The sequence below is a fragment of the Rhopalosiphum padi genome, chromosome 4, assembly GCF_020882245.1.
Source record: "Rhopalosiphum padi isolate XX-2018 chromosome 4, ASM2088224v1, whole genome shotgun sequence".
NCBI lineage: Eukaryota > Metazoa > Arthropoda > Insecta > Hemiptera > Aphididae > Rhopalosiphum > Rhopalosiphum padi.
This window is the reverse complement of record NC_083600.1, coordinates 44,860,164-44,881,626: the sequence shown is the minus strand read 5'-3', so window position 1 is coordinate 44,881,626 and position 21,463 is coordinate 44,860,164. Positions and strand designations below refer to the sequence as shown.

The 21,463-nt window shown below is 31.0% G+C and overlaps 1 protein-coding gene across 1 annotated transcript in view; it reads right to left on the bottom strand.

Moving 5' to 3' along the window:
- Positions 1 to 238: 238 nt before the first annotated feature.
- The window catches only part of LOC132930089 (lachesin-like), an 85,424-nt gene continuing 64,199 nt past the window's right edge, over positions 239 to 21,463 (bottom strand). Inside the window, exons 6-9 of the mRNA XM_060995758.1 lie at positions 20,481 to 20,609; positions 10,112 to 10,231; positions 4,297 to 4,467; positions 239 to 2,001 (exon numbers count right to left, since the gene is read on the bottom strand). Coding sequence (XP_060851741.1) covers positions 1,733 to 2,001; positions 4,297 to 4,467; positions 10,112 to 10,231; positions 20,481 to 20,609 — 689 coding nt within the window. The 3' untranslated portion in view covers positions 239 to 1,732. The remainder of the gene's footprint in view (positions 2,002 to 4,296; positions 4,468 to 10,111; positions 10,232 to 20,480; positions 20,610 to 21,463) is intronic.

The following is a 21,463-nucleotide window of genomic DNA, read 5'->3' as shown; positions in this document are numbered from 1 at the left end:
AGTAACACTAGTTTTAATGAGTGCAACATTAATGCTTAATGAAAAGCAACCACCATTAGCTGAAATTTTTAATTTTACTATACATTTTATGGATGATCGGGTTGATGATCCGCTTCAAGACCTACTCGTATAATAGCTTTAACGACAGCAGAGTTATCTTGAATACCGGTGATTCGGATCTCATTTCTATACTGGTCAGCCGAAAAGACAAGCACTCCAAAATAATAATATTGTACAATTTATGGAAATGGTGTAATCTTATATTTTCTTTTCAAACAATCTTATATCAATTATTCTTCTTTAAGTATTAATATATTCTATAATGTTATAATATAATACATGTAATAATAATAATAAAAATAATAATAATAGTAGTAATTTTGTTATAATAATTATCGTAATAATGAGTAATCACAACAAATTGTTAAACTTATTACATAATTTTATGTTATGCATACCTGTGAAAGAGGAACACGAAGTCTGGAGACCGGGATAATTGCATTAAGACTCTCAATACATAGGCGCCTAAATTACATTATTGTTGTAGTATTAAAATAATAACACCGGGATGCAGCGCTACGTTTGTCGTTGTTGGATCGGCATATTTAGAGAGTTTCAGAGAATCGCATACAAATTAAAAACATTAAAACATTCTAAATCCACCAGATCGATGATCCCCGACATTGTATTACATACAAGGAGCGCTCAAAAATACCCAGGACAAATTATTATACATTGTTGTTGAAAATTATAATCAATTTGAATGAGTCATCTTCAAAATATTGTCTTTTAACTTTAAATCATTGTTTCTAACGGTCCTTGAATCCTTTGAAAATGCTTTTATGTTTTTGCCAAGTTATAAATTTAATCCATATTATTACATTACGAATTGCGTCATTAACTTTTTTAAATCCCTAGAATTTGAGGGTAGTTTCAGTCTCGGGAATAATAAAAAGTAACGGTGGTATAAGTCTAGCGAATATAGGGGGATTTTATAAAATTTGGGACATGAGAAACTTAAGCTAGGAAAAAGTTAAATATCAACTTAAAGAACTATCTTCAAAAGCTAACTTAATCAATTCAAAAGTTTCATAACATTTTTTTATTGATTTTCAAACAACAATTAATACACACGAGTCGTTCAGTTATTATATTAATTTATATTTCATAAAATAACTGCGAATACTTCTAAAGAATATTTTGAGATATAGATTTGAATTTTATTTCACTATACTGGAAATTATATCTTGTTTATGTTAATATAAATAAATTACTAACTGCGTTATAGGTGTACCAATATAAACAAATTTTATCTGGGTATTTCTTAACACATTGAGCGCATACATTTTCAAACAACCTAGCACATTGACGCATTTTTGTTGGTAATTCACTAGATTTTATACAATAGGAAGTCGGCATGTATTTATAGGTAGATATTATAGGTATAGGTAGTTTGGCGAAAGGTTTAACATGTATTCACGCGTTACGAGATTTGACAAAGGCAGAACATGGGTCTAAAATGATTATTGGTTTTTTAAGTTTGTATTGTTTGTTATTATATATTTTGTTATTATCGCGATTTCGTTAATCCTCGACGGTAACAGAACGCGGTGGTAGAGTGTACTTGTGGCTTAATCGTATCAGTGTCGACGAACGCCAATTAGGAAGAACCACGTGCGCCACGCTTGTCTGGCAGACGCTCATCGCGTGCTTACCAGACGGGAACCACGTGTCAGAGATACTCGATAGTCCGGTAGAAAGGCGGAATCAAACGGGTAGATGCGCTTGGACTGGGCGTGGGTGAATATGAGTCCGTGTGGTGCCTATGCTTGGTTCGATTTCTGTTGTCAGCTACTCCATTTCCACTAACTCCACTACCACCTACACTTCCACTTGCACCACTACCACCTGAAATGTGATGAGTCTCTGTGTACGATTCCGGATAAAGGTCCGACAGGTCACTGATGTCGTCATCTTCGTTGTCATCCAGACCCCGTATCTCTGCAAACGAAAACAATATATGGTGTTTGACGATTTATAACGTAATTAAATACTATCCAAATCGGTTACGCTAACCCAAATGATATTTAAAAGAAACCAATTACTATAAATTTCACAGCACAATGTTGGCTGATAACCGAAGTGTTTTCCCACTCATTTTATTCTCGACACGTAATTAGGTTTTTGAGAATTTCACTCAATAACATAATATAAAATACATCGGTTATGCTCGTACAATTGTATCTATTAACTATCAGAAAAAAATTCTATTTTTTATAATGTTTATATATTCTACACAGACAATCGACAAAGTATAACACCCTGGCTTACTGTTCAAGCTTAAGTTGTTTTGTACTCTTTTTAGTATATTTTCTTCAAATCCTATTTAAACGAACGATCCTTTGAACTTTGTTGTAATTTCAGGTTAAGAACTAGTACTCCGGTATCTTTTTAATATTAGCCGGTTATCCCTGAACTATGTATCTCCAACGCTCTCTAATATTTATTACAATGACCAACCCACGCATCCAAAAACGCATGTAACCAATTACACTGATAAAAAGTGATAGTTCTGCTCTCATGTCAATCTTGATGTTACCACGATCAATCTTAAAAATCATCTTAATATTATATATACATATATGGCACAACTATCGTTGTGTTTAAATTAACAAAAATGTATCTGTTCATAACCACTTAACAAAATTAATTATTCTCCTACTCTACCAGAAGGCTCAGATAATAATAATCTCAAGACTAAATTAATAATAATATAATTCAATTAACAGTTAAATGCTATCACTATATAGTCCTTCCCCCACGTCTTCAAATATTTTTTTAATATAAATGAATAAGTATAATCATTAACCCTATCACTCCCAGAATACATTTTTTTTTAAAAAAAAATTTTTTTTTTGTTTGAATATTATTAAGAAGTGTCTAAGTAATCCCTAAATTTAATTTAAAAATTGTATTATTTTTTTTTACCTAGAATTTGAATATGTCCTTCCACAAGTACAACATGAGTAAACAAAGTCAACATTTAAATTACTTATTTTTCATTATTAATACCAAATATGCAGTGATTGTAACATTTTCGAGATATAAATATAATAATAAATATATAAGTTTAATAGTTGAAAAACTGACTAATATAATTGACCAACATTAGTTATGCATTTAACTGCTATTTAATTATTATTAACAGTTTTTTTATTATATGGGCGTCTCCCTAGTACGTCCCTTTTTCAAAGCTGTAGCTTTTTAATTGTCCAAGTACGTCAGCAGTGTTATTGCTAATATGCTTGATGCGTTCGTCATTTAATTTACTTCCCAGGCTATATATCTATCATGAGAAATGTTAAAATAAATAGAAATTGTTACACAATTTCAATTTGATTATCTTATTAAATACCTAAAAAAATATAGATTGATGAACCAGAAAAAATCATATTTATCGAGGATAATAACAGAAAATTCGAACCAATCAAAAATAAATTGTTGATGTAATTATTAATAAAAAAAATCAAAATATTTTTGACTTTTAAATTAATACAACAATTGAAAATAATATAATATTTTAAAAATCTCCTAACTAGTTTTTAATACAATTCACTTTGCCAACGTTTTGATGCACCTTAGGAAATGCAATTCATTTAAACCTAAGTGCATGTGGATTATGTAATACAAAAATAATTCTTAGTTTGGGTCACATACGAGTCATATGATATGACTCATTCTTCTTTTTTTGGTGTTCCCCAATCATTATCCTAGTACTATTTTAGGCCAAATTCGGAAGATACTTTTTTCTATTACACCCTATATAATCTTGTAATCTAGTCCACTCCCTTAGGATTGCACCATAAGGTCGGATAGTCATGTCTGCAACGAAACGAATATAAATTTCAAAATATTATTAGTCATAGTAAAACTTTTAATAACACTCTGAACACGAAACGCGGCTATATTATAATATCACATCGTGTTATTTGTCTAAAAAACAACACAAAGGACACTTATAATAGATGGTAACTGATATGGTTTTTGATTAAATGGGGTGTCGGACCCAAAAGTTTTCATGCAACAGGACGTAGGTCGTTTATTCATATGGTAACGCAGAAAAATGATTTTTTCATCTCAATGCTAACGGATAAGTTTTCAAGAGTAAACGGTAATATAATATGCTCCTCCTTCAAATCACCTAACAGCTATTAACACGTCATTTATTCATCCTTTTATTTTCTACTATCATTTTTCCCGTGTCGGTGACAAATACTATGATTTTTGGACACTTACCGTATAATCTGATGCTGCTTTCTACTTCGCCAAGAGAATTCTTAGCTATGCACCTGTACGACCCCAAGTCGTACTTCTCTACCGACTTTATGGTCAACACCATTTGGTCCTCGAATATAGATTTGTGCGTGCTGTTTGTCTGATATTTGTCACTTGTTATTACCATATCACCTACAAAAATAAAAATAATCATTAATTTTTCAACGGTGAACTATAATATATAATTATATTTTAATTATTTTAATATATTTAATAACACTAAATATTTAACATTCGTCATTCGATATAGTAAGACAAAAGATAATGACACGATATAATCAATATTGATTTGGTATTATTGTTGATCACACAGATGATAAATTTAAATGTTTAAATAGACCTAGCCACAAATGTCTGACGCACGTAAGAACGATTTTATTTTTATTAATAAAAATTATAAGACAGAGCATCGTATAGGCAATAAATTGACACTACTGCATCAACGTTATAATAATATTATTAATAACAGCGGTATTTTTGTAAAAACGATATTTTTTATTAGAGAGCTCAAGTAAACTTTTATTTTAAAATATGAAAAAAAATATATCGTCATCATAATTCAATCGTTATTGGCTTTTTTAAGAGTGGAAATCTAAGTGGTTACATCAATATAACGACTCATTAATTCTCTTCCCCTCCCATCATCGTACGCGAGTGTTTGCATCAACGCTTTTAAGCGTTTGGTTTTCGAGCTTTTTTAAATAATACCATAATTATTATACCTATATATCGAGTCCGAGCTCGATTGTTACTTTTCTTTTCATTGCAACTAAGAAATTCTCAGTAAAATCGTGGCGGTAACGGCTATACAATGTATATAGTACTATACATGTATAGGTCCCAAGACGATGTATTACAGGAGATGTATACATAATATCACGAAAGCCATGTGGTACATTGTACGTTATTATAAACCGTAAGACTGCAATGAAACCAAACCAGATGCAAAAAGCAAACGCGAAAAACGTCCCGAGGGAGGTTTTATCGTCCGTCGTCGTTCGTCCGCAGTCTCGCTGCACTAAAACTATACCGCGCGTGACGGAGACCTCTATACACCCCCGACGCCACAACGTACACTCCACACTCGTTCGCGTGCACGCGAGATAAGAGTCACAAAATCTACGACCAAGGGTGAAAAACGTCTTTTGTTTTCCGGTCTATGGCGGGTATTGGTGAAAGCATCTCGTTTCGTCCTCCGCCGACGCCGACTCGCGGTAAACATAAAAATATGGTGTCGCACGCGCGTTATAAATTATGATTATAAATTATGCAGGTACGCGTCAAAACGGGAACGATACCTGCGTAGTACCGGGCTGTCTGTACAGATTATGAGTCTTAATCAAAACGAATCGCCTAAGAATTCGGCGTCCGCCTTTAAAACGTTATCGAATCAAATGCTTCCAGACACCCACTGTTGTAATATGCTGTTGTATTCATATAATACAAAACCTCGTGCGATACGCTTCGTTTGATTAAATTTCGTGGCAAACTGTAGAACGTGTTTCGATCGACTACTGCGATTATATCAAAATAAATTGGTACAAAGGTTTTTAAAAAGTACGTCAAATATGTTTGTGTGTGTGTGTGTGTGTGTGCCACGCAATTGTTTGTCATTTTTATTGTACAGATTCGTATTTATGTTTATATACATTTTATATTATTAATATCTGAATGAATGCACAAGAATTTGGAGTGCATTAAAAATATATATGGCTAGGCTACACATATTATATAATAATATAATATTCAGTACAGAATTCGTGAAAAAAAAAACTTTAAATTTTTAAAATTATTAAAATATTTACAATAACGGCGAACTATTTTTAAATATTGTCTGAATACAGAATGTAACTGAGTAAGTGACTATTTGAGACGTACTCGTATTAAAGTAATGGGAAGAAAAATCTAGAAAAACATCTTATAAGACATAATTGATTTTTATGATATGTTATAAATTGTAACATAATTTATTATAATTATAAACAGAGGAGTTACTTATTTATGTATTTTATTTTATTGATTGATAAATTGTATAATTGCAAGTACATTATAATAATAATAACAAATTAAAATAATAGTTACATTAATACAATAGATACATTAATATAATATGATTAATAATAAATAAATAGATTATATTATATAATAATTATTAGGTATTATCGTCAACCGATTGAATTTTTGATTTTTAGTATTGTGCAAAGTTAAATTTTTAGATTTTGATTGCAAACAGCTTTAAAATTTTAAATGACTAAATTGATTATTTATAGTATTTAAAAATTATAAACTAAACAATGCTTTGTTTGTTTTAAATGTTTATAAAATATATATGTTTAAATCTAAAACCTTATTAAATATAATAAATTCAAAATAAATCTGCAATGTTACGTTTATCGTTTATTTAGTTTATTATGATCATTATTTACATACCCACCTTAAATCAACACTGACTAAAAAAAAGTACAGTTACTTGTTAATTTCGTTGCATTGCATTATAGTGAAATAATATAATGTAATAGCTTCAGTTATATCGCGATAATCAACTAAAATTAAGTAATACTATTTTAATGGAAAAAGATCGTGTCACTAATTTATAAGAACAGTAAATGTTAACATATTTAGTACAAAATACAAATCCAAGGGTGAATACGAGTCAACACCTTCTTTTTAGTGTGTAGAATATAAATAATAATATGTTAGATAAGATAATAATATCGCATATAGGTGTACGAAAACGTATCTAAATGGCATACGTGTATTGTATATTGTCTATGGCCAAAAGCCAATTTCTAAAGGTTTCCAATATTGTTTGGGGCTTTATTTTGCACAAAGAATACGCTTGTGGTTCAGCTATTCACAGAAAGCAGGTATATATTCAAGATATAATAGCCAAGAAATAACCGGGTCTGAAATTCGTGCAAATTGTAAATTCCGCCATAATTCTAATAATAAAGTTTCAGCTATATTAAAAAATGCATTCGTATTAGGTACCATAAAAAAAAGAAATCATGAGAGATAATGTCACAGCATGACCATGACCTGAATGGAATCTTCAATAAAATCTAATGCTTGACGGCTACAATAATAAACTAAAATGTATTATCAGATTTCGTGATATCGATGTAATATTGATAATCAAAAAAATGAATAATTGGGTGAACAGTATCGCCAAATATAACATTCAACTTTAAGACTATCAATACCAGATAAAACATTATACTACCTATAATTATTCTCGTTAAGAATTGCAGATATCATACAGTTATAAGGTATAATAGTGTTACATAAAATATGTATAAATACGCACACAGTAGTAGACTGATGGAAAATTCGCAGTCAGATATAATATTGATTTGCCACCGAGGTAATTAGGGTAATACCGGACTTATGATACAATGTGTTGTATGCATAGAGTTGTACACAAATATGTCTATAGACTGAATTATGTATATTACAAATCGACAATCAAAGTGTACTCAGTGACAACAAACCACAGAACGTTTTTTATTAAAACATAATATTGACATTCTAGACTTTTAGAGTATTTTATATTTTTTTTTTTATTTTTACGGTATTGTTATGATGCTACCAAACGAGGGCGAAGACGTAGGGTGGCAAATAAAAAGAATAAACAATGGAGTCGTTGTAGTAACGACGTATTTCTCTCCCTCGCTCACTCTTACTCACGAACTTGACTGAATCTGAAGCGACGAAAATATTAATAAAATATTCTTGGCTTCAATAATTAAACAGGGACAGCCAGGCGGGCGTGAGCTTACTTAATATTCCTACGGTGGTGTGAGGTCGATTAAAAACATGACCGAGGGTATTTTGGCAAAGCCATAAATGATCCCAGGAAGGAGGACTGGTTTTTAGCCAAGAAGCTGTCATCGCCAGTCCCTTAACCACTTTCTCGGCCAAACAAATATATAATAAATATATAAATATAAATATTAAAACAAACTTTCTTTTATTTGCCCAATTTTTTCACGGGATTCACTCTCTTATAATCCACCTCGACCAAGTAAAAACAAATCTGCGAAAAACAGGTAAATCGATAAAAATATATTTACTTGAGTGGCTTATATAAATATATAAATATCAGCCTTTGGCAATGCCAACGGTACCAACAATATTCTGTGTTATTATAATATAGAGATTTTTATTCATTGTAAAACGCATTCATAATTTTAATACGGCAGTGAACTCCCAACGGACGATGTCACGAATTAAAACAATTCAAAATTCCATTTTATTAGCATAGCATTGGAATAAAAACTTTTTTTATGATGTTTAAATGCAGTTAAACTGTTATTAAAAAACACGAAAGAAAAAGTATAATTTATAACTTTTAATTCGTAGTTGAGAAATAAAATCATAACTTTTAATTATTATTCCCGTATTAAATATTTGTAATTTATTGCTTAACACTAATATCACCACAATTTATTATTCTACAATATTTTAGTATGTGATGTTTATTGAATAGGTGTTGTTTATATTTCAACGTAACGGTTTTGACACGATGTAGTTATTAACATTTACGTAAACATGTATTTGTCATTTACTCAAACCACTTAATTATACTTGGATTCTAAAATTCTGATATAATATCTGTATATTAATGTGAATTAAGTTTTCTATTCAAACTGCGAAGTTTAATGTGACAAGTTAGGTAGGTACATATTTGTCATTCAATCATTATTATTAACAGATTCTGGAAAGTTTCAAATGTAAACTGGTTTTATTTTTTGACATGACGTTGTTGTAAATAAATTATTAATTATAAATGTAATTTTAAGTATTAAAAAAAAACTAATATGTTATGGACTATCTACAAGTATGTTGTAAATATTTAACGAAGACTAAGGAAATCTGAGAAAAACTAGTCAATATTTCTAGAATGAAAATTAAATATTTTTTTTTCTTTAGAGCTCATTCGTTAAATACAAGAAATAATACAAAATGGAAACTGTTTACCCAACAAATCATAATGCGGTAATTTCATTAAAAAAACAAACTCTAAAAAGATATCATTTAAATAAAAAAAATCAGATGATTTATTTTACGATTTAAATAATTTTATTGAAAACCATATTTAAAATGAAATACTTACAGTGTTTATATTACAATGTGTATACGTATTTTTTGTAAAATCAATATAAAATAAATATGATTTTTAATGCACAATCATACTCTCATTGATTATACAATATAAATATAAAGCTAGTTAATTGTTTTTATTATTTTTGTAAAAAAAATAATAACATTTGTATTCAATATGCACATACCAAACATATATTTAATATAAATATTCACCAAGGTACAAGTACGCATAGACATTATTTGATATATTTATATGACTTATATGCATTAAATTTACGTTTAATTCAATGTCCATAAGGATTATTTTTAATTTTGAGAATGGAAACATTCACAAAGTTCTTTCGATTTATTTGAAAGCTATTCCCGTCGTTATAATACGAATGGGACAGCGTAGACCTTATAGCTAGAACGTTTTGCGAATCGTGGCCTTTTTGAACCCAGATTAAGACCCTAAGGATTATGCCAAAAACCAATGTAATCAATTAATTTGGCTTTTTCGAGCCGACTCACGAGATGCAATTTGTTTTTCGGTTTCAAATAGCATCGCGCAAAACATTATAGTTTAATGATGTACTATGTGTTCAATATAAACTGACATAACCGTATTAAGTATAATGGAAAAATAATAATAATAAATATCAATACGATTGATACGGTTAAAATTACTTACCACTTTCTCGGACCCAGTAATTTATAGACTTTGGGAATGCTTCGACATTACATTCTAACTTAACTTCAGTGCCCTTCGGAGCACCGACCAACTGACTAGGTGAAGAAATCACTGGATGGACTGCAAAATACAAAATACAATAGGTATTAGTAAGTTCTTTGTGTTCTTTATTTTGAAATTTATACCTAACGAGAAGTGCAATGCATATTAAAATATAATGTTAATTGATTTAGAAGTGAATGGATATAATTTTAAAATATTGATTAAACGATTCGTAAATATATTTCAGTAATTCCTATCAATTCCGGGTGTTAAAATTATGCAAATTAAAAATCATCGACACGTGACTAGAAACATTTTTTTTGCGAATATAATAGTAAAATTAATATTTATATTAATACGCTGCAATGTTTACCGTGAATATTGTTTTAAACCATAACTCCACAAGTACCAGTTATGCAGACACGGTCGTGTATGTATTGTACCGACCATATTATAATATTTTACACAATTTATTCGTAATAATAAATTCCGCGGGATCGAGTGATTCGGAAAAATTAATTATTTAGCCACGGGATAAGTTCCCGTTTAGCGGCGGTGGTGTAAAATAAATCCCATTGCCACCACCATCTCATTTTACCTGTTTCGCCAACGATTGTCAACCGGAAGCGTATAATACGAGTAATATACGCGTGTACACAGTGAAGCGCGAGCGTGTTGTTTGTGTATACGCAGCGATTTAATATAATAATAATATAATATACGACGTGTATACCTATAACAATGCGTAAGCACTCGCGCGTCGTCAACCGCGCCGGCAAAAGATTCATCTTGCTCGTACCCTCTCTAAACTACCCCCAGAGTCGAGCGAGATTACGGGGCGATAAAGTTTTAACGCGCGCGCGGAGCAAATCGCCGCGGTATACGAAACTTTTTGGATTTTCGATTGACTTACTCCCTACCCACACTGTATATTAACCCCGCGAGCGAAACTTTGTTCGGCGGTACCGATTAAACAGTAATGAAGGTCGTCGTCGTCGTCGACGTCGTATCGGTGGCAGAGAATAAATGAGAGCGAACCGGAGGGAGTGGTGATGAAACAACAAAAGCATACTCGTATACGTAAGTATGCACACTACACGTTAACTTAAAAGCAACGAATGAAAAAAAAAAAACATTTACATTATAATATTACCTGCTTTATAATATGCCGTACACCGCGAATTATACAAAGACGAAAAATAATCTCGGTCGTCCGCGAGTCTCGACGACGGGGTTGAGAAAATAAAAACAACACGAATAATTTGAGGATACCATCAGCGAGAAGAAGAATATTTAAATACAATGTATGGTAATGTGTGTGTTTATATATATACATATATATATACATTTTAGCGAAATATTATTTTCTCAAAATTAGTTTTGTGGGCACATGACGGCTGTATATTACCGGCGAAAACGGTGTTTAATTTGAAGTTTTTGTCGATCTAACGAAACTCCAAAAGTTTCCGACAAACAGCATTATAACTTTTATCTCTTTAAGGTTTTAATAGAGCTATTATGGTAAATTTAAAAAGATTTGACAAAGTTTTCCCTTGACGTTTATCCTTTTGTTGTCTACACGCGGTGTCAACTATTTAATCAAAATCAGTTTTACGAATTTTTAATAACTTTAATAATACGAATACAGCCATCTCAAAACGTGTAGGTAAGTTGCGACGGTCCCAGACATTGATATGAACGTTTTTCCCGTGTCTAAAAATACTTGTGCATACCCATTTTACCTCACGACGCTTTGTGGTGTTAATATTTTGTTTTACAATCAAAAACTAGAACGTATCCCATTAACCTTTTTAACAACGAGATTACCATGTTATATTAACATAATAGTATATTACAGAGTTATAAGTGGAATTCATTTTAGTTTCTGAGAATGTATATGTGTTTTTTATCAGAAAAAATAAAAATGATTCAATCTTTAACTTCATGCGTAGGTTTTAGTAGTAAATTATATTTTGTGTTGTACTTTGTTGAGTAAAAAATAATAATTATAACATTCAGGAAAAACTAAAAATAAAAATAACTATAAAACTAAATAAATTAGTATAATTACGCAAAATATTTTTAAAATTAATAATATTGTGGTGAATTGAAATTTGTATAAATATTTATGTTGAAAAATATGTCATTTCTCAAAATATTTTACCTATTTCTGTGTTTTTTTTTTTTTTTTGATAATTGAAACATTTTGAATTTTTCAATGTATGTGTAATACAATGAAAAAAACCTCAAAAACTGAATCCAAAATCGCCTAGCATTTTTCTTATTAAAATTAAAGATAAAAAATGTAAAAACATAGTCATAATTAATATTTATTTTTTTGAAGTAATTAAAATAAAAAATAATATTTCAAGACAATCGATGGGACTTTATGAAGAAGCAAAATCATTGTGCGCTCACTAAGAAGTGAAAGGCTAAAGACATTTAAAACATTATTATAAGAACTTTGGTGGTAAAGTTTATAGGTATTAAATGTATATGAAACAAAACTCAAAACATTATTTTAAACACATTTTACTCATTATAGTATAGTTAATAGTTACAAGTATGACATACATAGTATGTACATAATCTCTAAAAATGTTCAACCTTTACTAGAACTTTCTTTGAATTTATGAAAAAATATATGGATTTGATAAGTAAAGGTTATCATTTATATTGTAACTATATTTGCATTTTATACTGGTGTGGATAAATTTTTAATGGCACGATACGCGTATGTTCAGTTATACAATGGCTAGAATAATATTACACAAGAGACTATAATAATTTTGGCGATGAACACGTTTTGAATTAAATATTCTGGAATGATACGACCAATAAGACGGATGCAATTATTTTATTCACTGCGTATGGTTACAATTTTGACACGAGAAATATAAAAAATATGTTTATCGATATTTTAATAAAGTTATTTTTTCATAAAAAATATAAGAATTTGTATTTTACAAAAATATAAATATCTAAAATTTGTATGAAATATCAACGTTACATGATCATAAGAATATTAACTATTTTTACTTATTCCAACCAAAATGGAATAAATAAACATAGTTCATAATAATTAAATGTTACTGTCTGTTAATATATCTATTAATATTTTAAAAATGCGGATTTGTATGTAAGAAATTGTTTATTTTTTCTGCGCTAAGGAGTTACAGTTTATGACGTATACAACTGCAATGCACTTAGATCACTTTTTACTAGGGAAAATAAAAAGGGGCGTTGGTACTACATTGGGCTGTACTTATCGTTTATTCTACTTACGAAATGAAAATCCAAAAATCCTGTTGGTCATCGTTGACAACATTCTTTATAGTTAGAGTTTACGTTTAATCTTTAAGTAGTCGTACAAATATCGGATATCCCAAAGGACCGCGTGTCGACAAAGAATATTTTTCAATATACTTTTTTTTTTAAATTTAAGAAAAAAAAATTACTTCTATCATTAGTAACTTTTGTACAGCTGATACTTCAACGATAATAATTACTATGAGAACTCATTAAAAAAAAAAATTGTTTCCAAGCTTTTTCTGTTTTTCAATTTCATTGAAATTACAATTAATATTTTTGATAGTTTCACGGAGAAAAATGACATGCTGCAGTAATAAATAGAACGTAACGAGTTCATATCACTACTATCTAGTCATATTCATATTAAAGCGATAATGTTCTTTGAACAGGTCGATGGGTAAATAGAACAAAGCTAATTAAACTTATTATAGTGTATAATAATATGTCGACAACCCGATATGCTGTTATTGTATGATATAAATTACATATCGAAATTGTTTAGCGTAACGGTAAATAAACTGAATTGACAGTATCGGAATATTGTACGCTATAACGTTAACCAGTGTTTTAATATCGACACAGCAGACAGACAATACCGCTAAAACAACAGAGTCAGACCTATTATATTCGTAGCGTATTACATACACGGCTGGCTTACTATACTGTTTTCGATCGGTGAAAAGTTTATTGCTTATATTTTATTTTCGAGCAGTGACATCGATCAAGATTGTGGAGTTATCAATCGATTGGGTATCGGATAGTACTCTGATTACACTTTATCGGGGAAGACATTTTTCGAATTTCCCTCGAAGAGGACTCGCTCTCGGGTTTTTCAGCTTGTGGGGGGAGGGGGGTAAAAGTCATCGGGAAGCATAGACGACTCTATGGAAAACTCTTCCATCACCTCATCGAAGGGTAAACACACTTATTTTTTTATGTTATCTCAATGTGTATAGTATACTGTATACGTGTATATATGATATAATAGTTTTATATATTATTATCTATGCATGGCAGTGGCTTGTTTAATACAGTAATTTGACATAGCGCCGTTTAATTATTAATTTGGTGGTATGGCAATGGACGGGACGAGTCGCGGGGACAACTAAAGTCTTATTCGTCCTCTGTGCCCCTCGCAACCAGACCGAGACCGAAGTGAAAGTGCGCCACGTCTCTAGCGCGTCTCGCCGGCAATTTATCAATTTGCCCCGTTTACAAGACTTGTCCGGCTGCGGCTGTGTGCCGCCACCGCCACAAAGATAATACATATACATTATATACACCACAGTATTACACACACTGTGTACACTAACATTATATATGCGTATGACTGTGATAGTGTTTGCGTGAATAGGAAACATCCGAGTAAGGGGTGGATGAAATATCTGACGTGCGGGCGCCGGCGAAACCGAGACCATTCATAACGGACGTGACGCGTGACCCGCCCCTCACAGCCACCAAAAACGTAATAAAACGACGTCGGAGGTGGTAATAGTCCACCTGACTAGACGCCGCCGCCTCTTATATAATATGTACAAGCTCACTTATGCATACATAGTAATATATATATATATATTATATATATTTACTTGTTTTATGCAAAAACAACTTTATTATGATAATATGGTTAACGGTTTAGAAACGGAACACTAAAACGAAAAAGTATAAAAAACCTCACTAAGCATATCGCGAACAGTAAGCGTTTTTACCGTCACACACTTGTTGTCCGCAACAAAAACTGGCATTTATACATATGTATACAGTAATCGCACTTATCGGCTCGTTTTTGGGACCAGAGTATATTTTAATTTCATTATCTGAACGAGTCAATAAAGCGAAAGAACGTAGAATAAAAATATAAACATATTATGAAAAAAATGTAATTTGTCCGTATAAATATTCATTTTTATGTATTTATTTATATGTTTTAAATGTATATTGATACCAATTTATAAAATCAAAAAAAATATATGATGTTTTATAACGATGAAAATAATATGACCTTGACATAATAACATCGATCTCATTAATCAAGTGTAGCAAATCGAATAGACGATTTCTTTCCTGCTATGTATAAGTGTACAGAATGTAATAAGCAGCGGAATGTTTAAATCCTATTGGCGTGAGAGTACACATGAACCGCGGGTACATTAACACACTCGCACACCACCTGTACGTAAATCGACGTTTAACGAAGACGTCGTGCGGGATTGTGCTGCTTTTATTCGCGTAGGTACGCCAACAAAGTACCAAAGTCGTGCCGAAAAATCGTAACGCGTAATGATTCGGCTGTCCGAATCGAAATATCTATCGACTGGATCGACAAACGATAATAATCACAGTGGTAATATTAAAATGATATTATGTTGTAACTCGTACGGTTAAGTTTCGACGATGAAACGCGCGCTTCTAAACGATCTTCGGAGTTAGTATAGTGTAGATACACGGCATCGGCGGTATAGCATTGTAGGCAGACCGCCCGTGGTCTCCGGGGACGCGTGTGACGGGGGTGAGATTCGCGTTTTGACGACAGAACGGCGGGGGCTAGAGCAGCGGACGAACAGGTTACAGCCGGGAAGAGGTGAGGTGAGCTAATCATATCCACAGCACCACCGTGCCTAGATATACGTCGTACATATACGGGCTATAACAATTAAACAGCGAGCGCCGAACACGGAAATCTTTTTAACGTGCACGACGCGTAAGTGGAATACAGTACCCGGATTTGTGGGGGTATACACATAGTCCGTGAGCGGGCGCAGAGAGTATTCGTCGTCGTCGTCGTCGTCGCACGTGCGCCCGCTTCTCCCCCCGCCGGAGGCGCAACATTTAACGGCATGAAAAAGTTTTCCACTCTGCCGAAGGAACGCCATCAATTGACCCGACTGCGAACGCCCCGCAGGACTAACGTGATTAAGAATTACGATGCACACCCCCGCAAGCACGTATCATTCAAGATCCACACGTGAACCTGATTTAAAAGAGCGAATATCAGTGGCTGTCTGCGTTGTTATGAAAATTATACCCATCTACTCCAAATCTGTGCATGAAAGAATTAGTTTTAAAACATATTATACATTTAGCAAATCATTATAGTTAATTTTGTGAAATAAAGTAATTTATAGTATATTATCACAATTTTTAATTTTTTTTCAAAAATATTTCATTTGTTTTTTTACCACGACTAAGTCCCATACCCTTTAAATTATACTCCTAAATTATCATTCGTAATGAACACATACTTTTTTCTTTTTTTTTAAAAAATGTAATGAAAATATATTTTCATATATTTTCCAATAACAGCATGGATTACTAAGCCGACGGTGCAACCTATTCTCCGGTGTACTGAAATTAACTATATAATGCGCCGTCTAATGAATATAGATATTATGCATCTTAAACATATTTTTCGTATAGGACAAATAAATATAAATTTAATCGTATTACGAATTAAAAATAGTAAATCGCTAAAAACTAATTTAATTTAAATTGACCAATAACCCACATGCATTTTTTTCGAAATTTAAATGGATTGTACAATATTATAGTTTACAGTGTATACTATGTTTATTGTTTATATTTAATTATAAAATCAATTTTATAGAAACAATTATAGTAAATCTTTGATTTATTCATCATTTTTCTCTCGATAATGTGTTACTTACTCCACAATTAAGATATTTTTCTAAATAAACCGAAATTACTACTCTTACTCCATAGCTATGTCTGTAGTAGTCAATCGTTAAGATTTAATTATTAGTTTCATAATATTTCAAATGAAAAAAAGTTCGAAAATAAAGTTATAAAAATTTAACTTATATAAAAGCAAAAATTATTATAAATTGTGATTAAATTACTTATAAGACTAGAATAATTTTTAGAATACGGGTAGAATGGGTAGATATGTATTTAAATTATTAAAAGTGAATTTAAATTTATTTTTAAAACCATAAACAGTTTTTGTAATAATATCAATAACCAAATTCTGGATCATTTAATTGTGATTAAAATTTATAAGTTTTTATAAACATGTTAAAAAAACTTGTAAAATATACGAGTACATATTTAATGTATACATTAAAGATAATGAGTGAATTTCACAGTATTAATACTTATTGACAGTCCTAAGCCTGTACAATTGTAAAGGAATGTTTTATTTTATTGTCTTGCATAAAAAATATTATTTAAAAGTATCATCGTTAACATATTATATAGGCGTAGGCTTGTGTTGTAAAATCAGTGTATAGGACAAGTATAAAAGAAAAATGAAAGATTATAAATACCACCAAAAAATACCTTCAACCAAAACAAAAAAGTTAAGGAAAATATCAACTACCTCAGTCCATTCGTGAATATATATTATGATTATTATGTTTATGTAATCCAATCGATTATTGTCAAAATTTTCGTATTTATGACTTACAAGTAGTAAGACAAATAAAACGTATTGTGGTACATAAAATATTTCAAATTAATATGTGCTGCAAAACGTTTTAATTCTAAGAGAAATTACTATAGTTATAATTTTGTTGTTTATATTTTTAAAGTTCAACCCTAATTTTCAGTACGTTTCTATATGTTCTTTACTCCACTAAAGAATTTTTGTTTCAGATCTGAAAGTTTCTCATGTATCAGCTATATTTTAACATAACTAACTTTGAACAGTCTTGAATTATTGCGTGAATATTATAAATTATTTTAATTATATAAAGCATTGTACGACATTCGTGGAATATTTTTCTTCCGCTTCATAGTCTTATGAGTAGGTAGTTGAAGTGAATATTTATAACTAACGTTTTCAAGCTATTATAACAGTTGTTATATTTAAAAATAGCACAGGGATTTTTATTTGAAAAATAAATTATGTGAACAATTCATAAATTGTTTATAAGAATTGTGCAATTGAGAAATAAATCAAAATTTGGTTCAATACAATTTTAGATTATAATGGCTATTACAACTACTAACCAAAAATTATCATAATATACAAAATTTAAATGAAAAATATAATTGTTTATTTTGTAAATAATGACTAATGTATTACGTATTTACGTATATACTGGTGTGCACGAATTCAATGTATACATACATTAAGTACTTAAAAAGTAACTACATGTAATTTAATTTATTTGCACATTATTTGCACATTATTTTTTATTTTTTGAAGAAAAATTTACAATCTGTATTTTTTTAACAATACACGAATAAAAAGGGATGATAATACAATAACAATAATATATATAACAAAAGTACACGGTGAAGAGTATTCTTCAGTGATAAAGCTCTTCAGATAATTGGTTTATTAATCAATTAATTTAAGAATACATTTTATAAATAATACATAATAATTTAAATCCTGTTTATTGTAATCAAAAATAATATCGATTATGATTGAATGAAAGTCAATTGAAAATATTCTAGAAACCAAATATGTGGCGTCTCTATACACATACTAATTTAATTATAATTTAATAATATTAAGACGTAATTTTATATTTTTCCATTCTTAGCAATTCTTGATTTTTTTTTTTTAACTAATAGATGCAGTTGATTAACATTATGCGTTTAATTAAAATGCACTTTCAGTATTTACTATTTTGTATACATAATTTATTTTAAATCAAATCGTGAGATTTTGAAAACTTTATTAACTTGACACAATCACATTCGACAACCACAAAATAACGTTCAACAGACAACTGACTGTCAGCCTTCGTGTAGAACCACCTCAAGTACAATTGTAATTGGGTACATAATATAAATAAATCAGTAAACAATAATGTCATGTATGATTTACTTACAAAACGTCTCTGATAGCAGCATAATATTTAAGTATTGAAATTAATTCCTTGGGGATTTTAGTACTAAACAACGATTTACAATAATTAATTTTATTAATTCATTAAGTAATTTAGTATTTAAGCGTGACCTAAACCGGCTAAACCCGAAATATACGATAAGCATTTGGAAATACGCGAAAAGATAATAATTTAATTGCAACGTATGTTAATATATTATATTTTGTATTTACTCTCATAATCTATGTCCTCACCACCCTACAGAACCTAGAGCCGTTTATTTTCAGCGACATTACACCAACTACGACGAAGGGTAAAAACCCCAAAACCCATCCGTAACGTGACGAGATGCGCACGCGCGCTATAAGTCTATTTTTCGTAAGTCGTTGACGACGAGGAAATAATAAATCGTCCGAATCCCTCTCGACGGATATTCGTTTTAATTTTGTCCCGCGCTATTATCCGGGCGGCGGTGCGGGTCCATATTATACTTAACGAGATCTCGTATAAACTTCCTAATTGTACCACACAACATCCGACTTCTTATTCTCGATCACTGTTGGGAGGGGAACGGTTTCTTATAATATACGCATTGTACGCGCATCGAAGACTGTGGGCGGGTTGCGTGTGTATGTATACAATAAATAGTGCTTATATATATATAGCGACTTGCGGTAGCCGGTCCGCGTCATTAATTCAACGTCCCCGCGTGGTCTCGCCCACCCATGCCGCCCGCCGCGGACGAAAAGTGCATCGAAAGCCGTACGCCCGCAGCACTTGTATACAACGTCCCGCGAACGGATGTTTATTTTTTTTTCTATTCGCTTTACCCAATTCAATCGTACCATAATATACGCCCGTTTGGTAGTTGGACGGAGCTGAGATCGGTCGTTGTAGTTATTACATAGTTTCCCGCGTTGTCGCCCTTCGAGTAAGGAATGCTTTGAATTATTATAGAGTAATGGAACAACGCGACACCCACTGAACGAACGAGTCGTCGCCGTCGATATCTATTTTCAATCATTTTTATCGCATATAGCCATATTTTAATATAATACCTTATCACAGAATCATAATGTGTTGGTCCTCAACATGAAGACATCACACTTATCCAGCAGACGATATATTTTAATTTCCAGATAATTGATTTACGAAAGTACGTCCAGAGAGCAATGAATAACTTAACAACAACTACCCAGTACCCATATTATACTTACAGTGAACGCTGACTGTGATGCGTTTGCTAACAGACGGTGGCACTCCGTTTGACCCAATGCACAGGTAAGCTCCCATCTCGGATCTACTGACCTTGGTCAACCGCAACATTTCACCCTGGTACGTGGTAACTGAAACGCATTTAAATAATGTACTAGCGGCTACTACTACTGTATACTGTTTAAATATTATATATGTATAGGTACACCGTACATTTATCATGGTTTAAGTAGATAAACCAATAAATTAAACATGCCATAATGGAGGAATGAAAATATTTTGATCCAAGTGGGTAAAAATAGTATTTTTTTTTCAAGTCTTTAAAATAAATGTTTGAAAAAAAAAATTACTGCGTTATTTTACATATTCAAAAACACCATATCTAGTAATTATTTATATACCTAGTACTTAAATAAAACTATTGAAAAAAATCCAAATGTAATCTGAAAAGATAAATTTTATATAATATTGTAGGTCATGTGCACTCGTGGTGATCAACTCGACAAAATTCAAATCAAATTTTCTTAAAATGATTCTAATATTTCTTGTACAATTTGAAAAGGTTTCGTTCAACATCAAAGATTTAACAGTTATAGTTTGGACAAAATTCTAAGTCCACAATTCATTTTCGATAAAAAACCGGTATTGCGTGATAATAGATGAATAAAATCCATTATATTTTCTTTTGATGCGTCAAGTTAAAAAAAAATCCATTTTCTTTAGTTCTATAGTTTTCAGTTTGCCTAAATAAATACGATTTTACTTTCTCTCTTTCTCTCTCAATTTTTATGTGCACTTTGAAGACAAAGGGAATCCGACACCCAACAAGGTAAATTCTTTTTTATTTTTTTCCAAGAAATATCCCAAAAAATGAATCTGCTTTTCGAGAGTGGAAAAACCTGTTACAAAACTGTTAAGCTGCTTACAAATGTTTACAGTAAATCAAATTCAATGGTATTATCAGGTTTGGTCTTTGATTACAAAC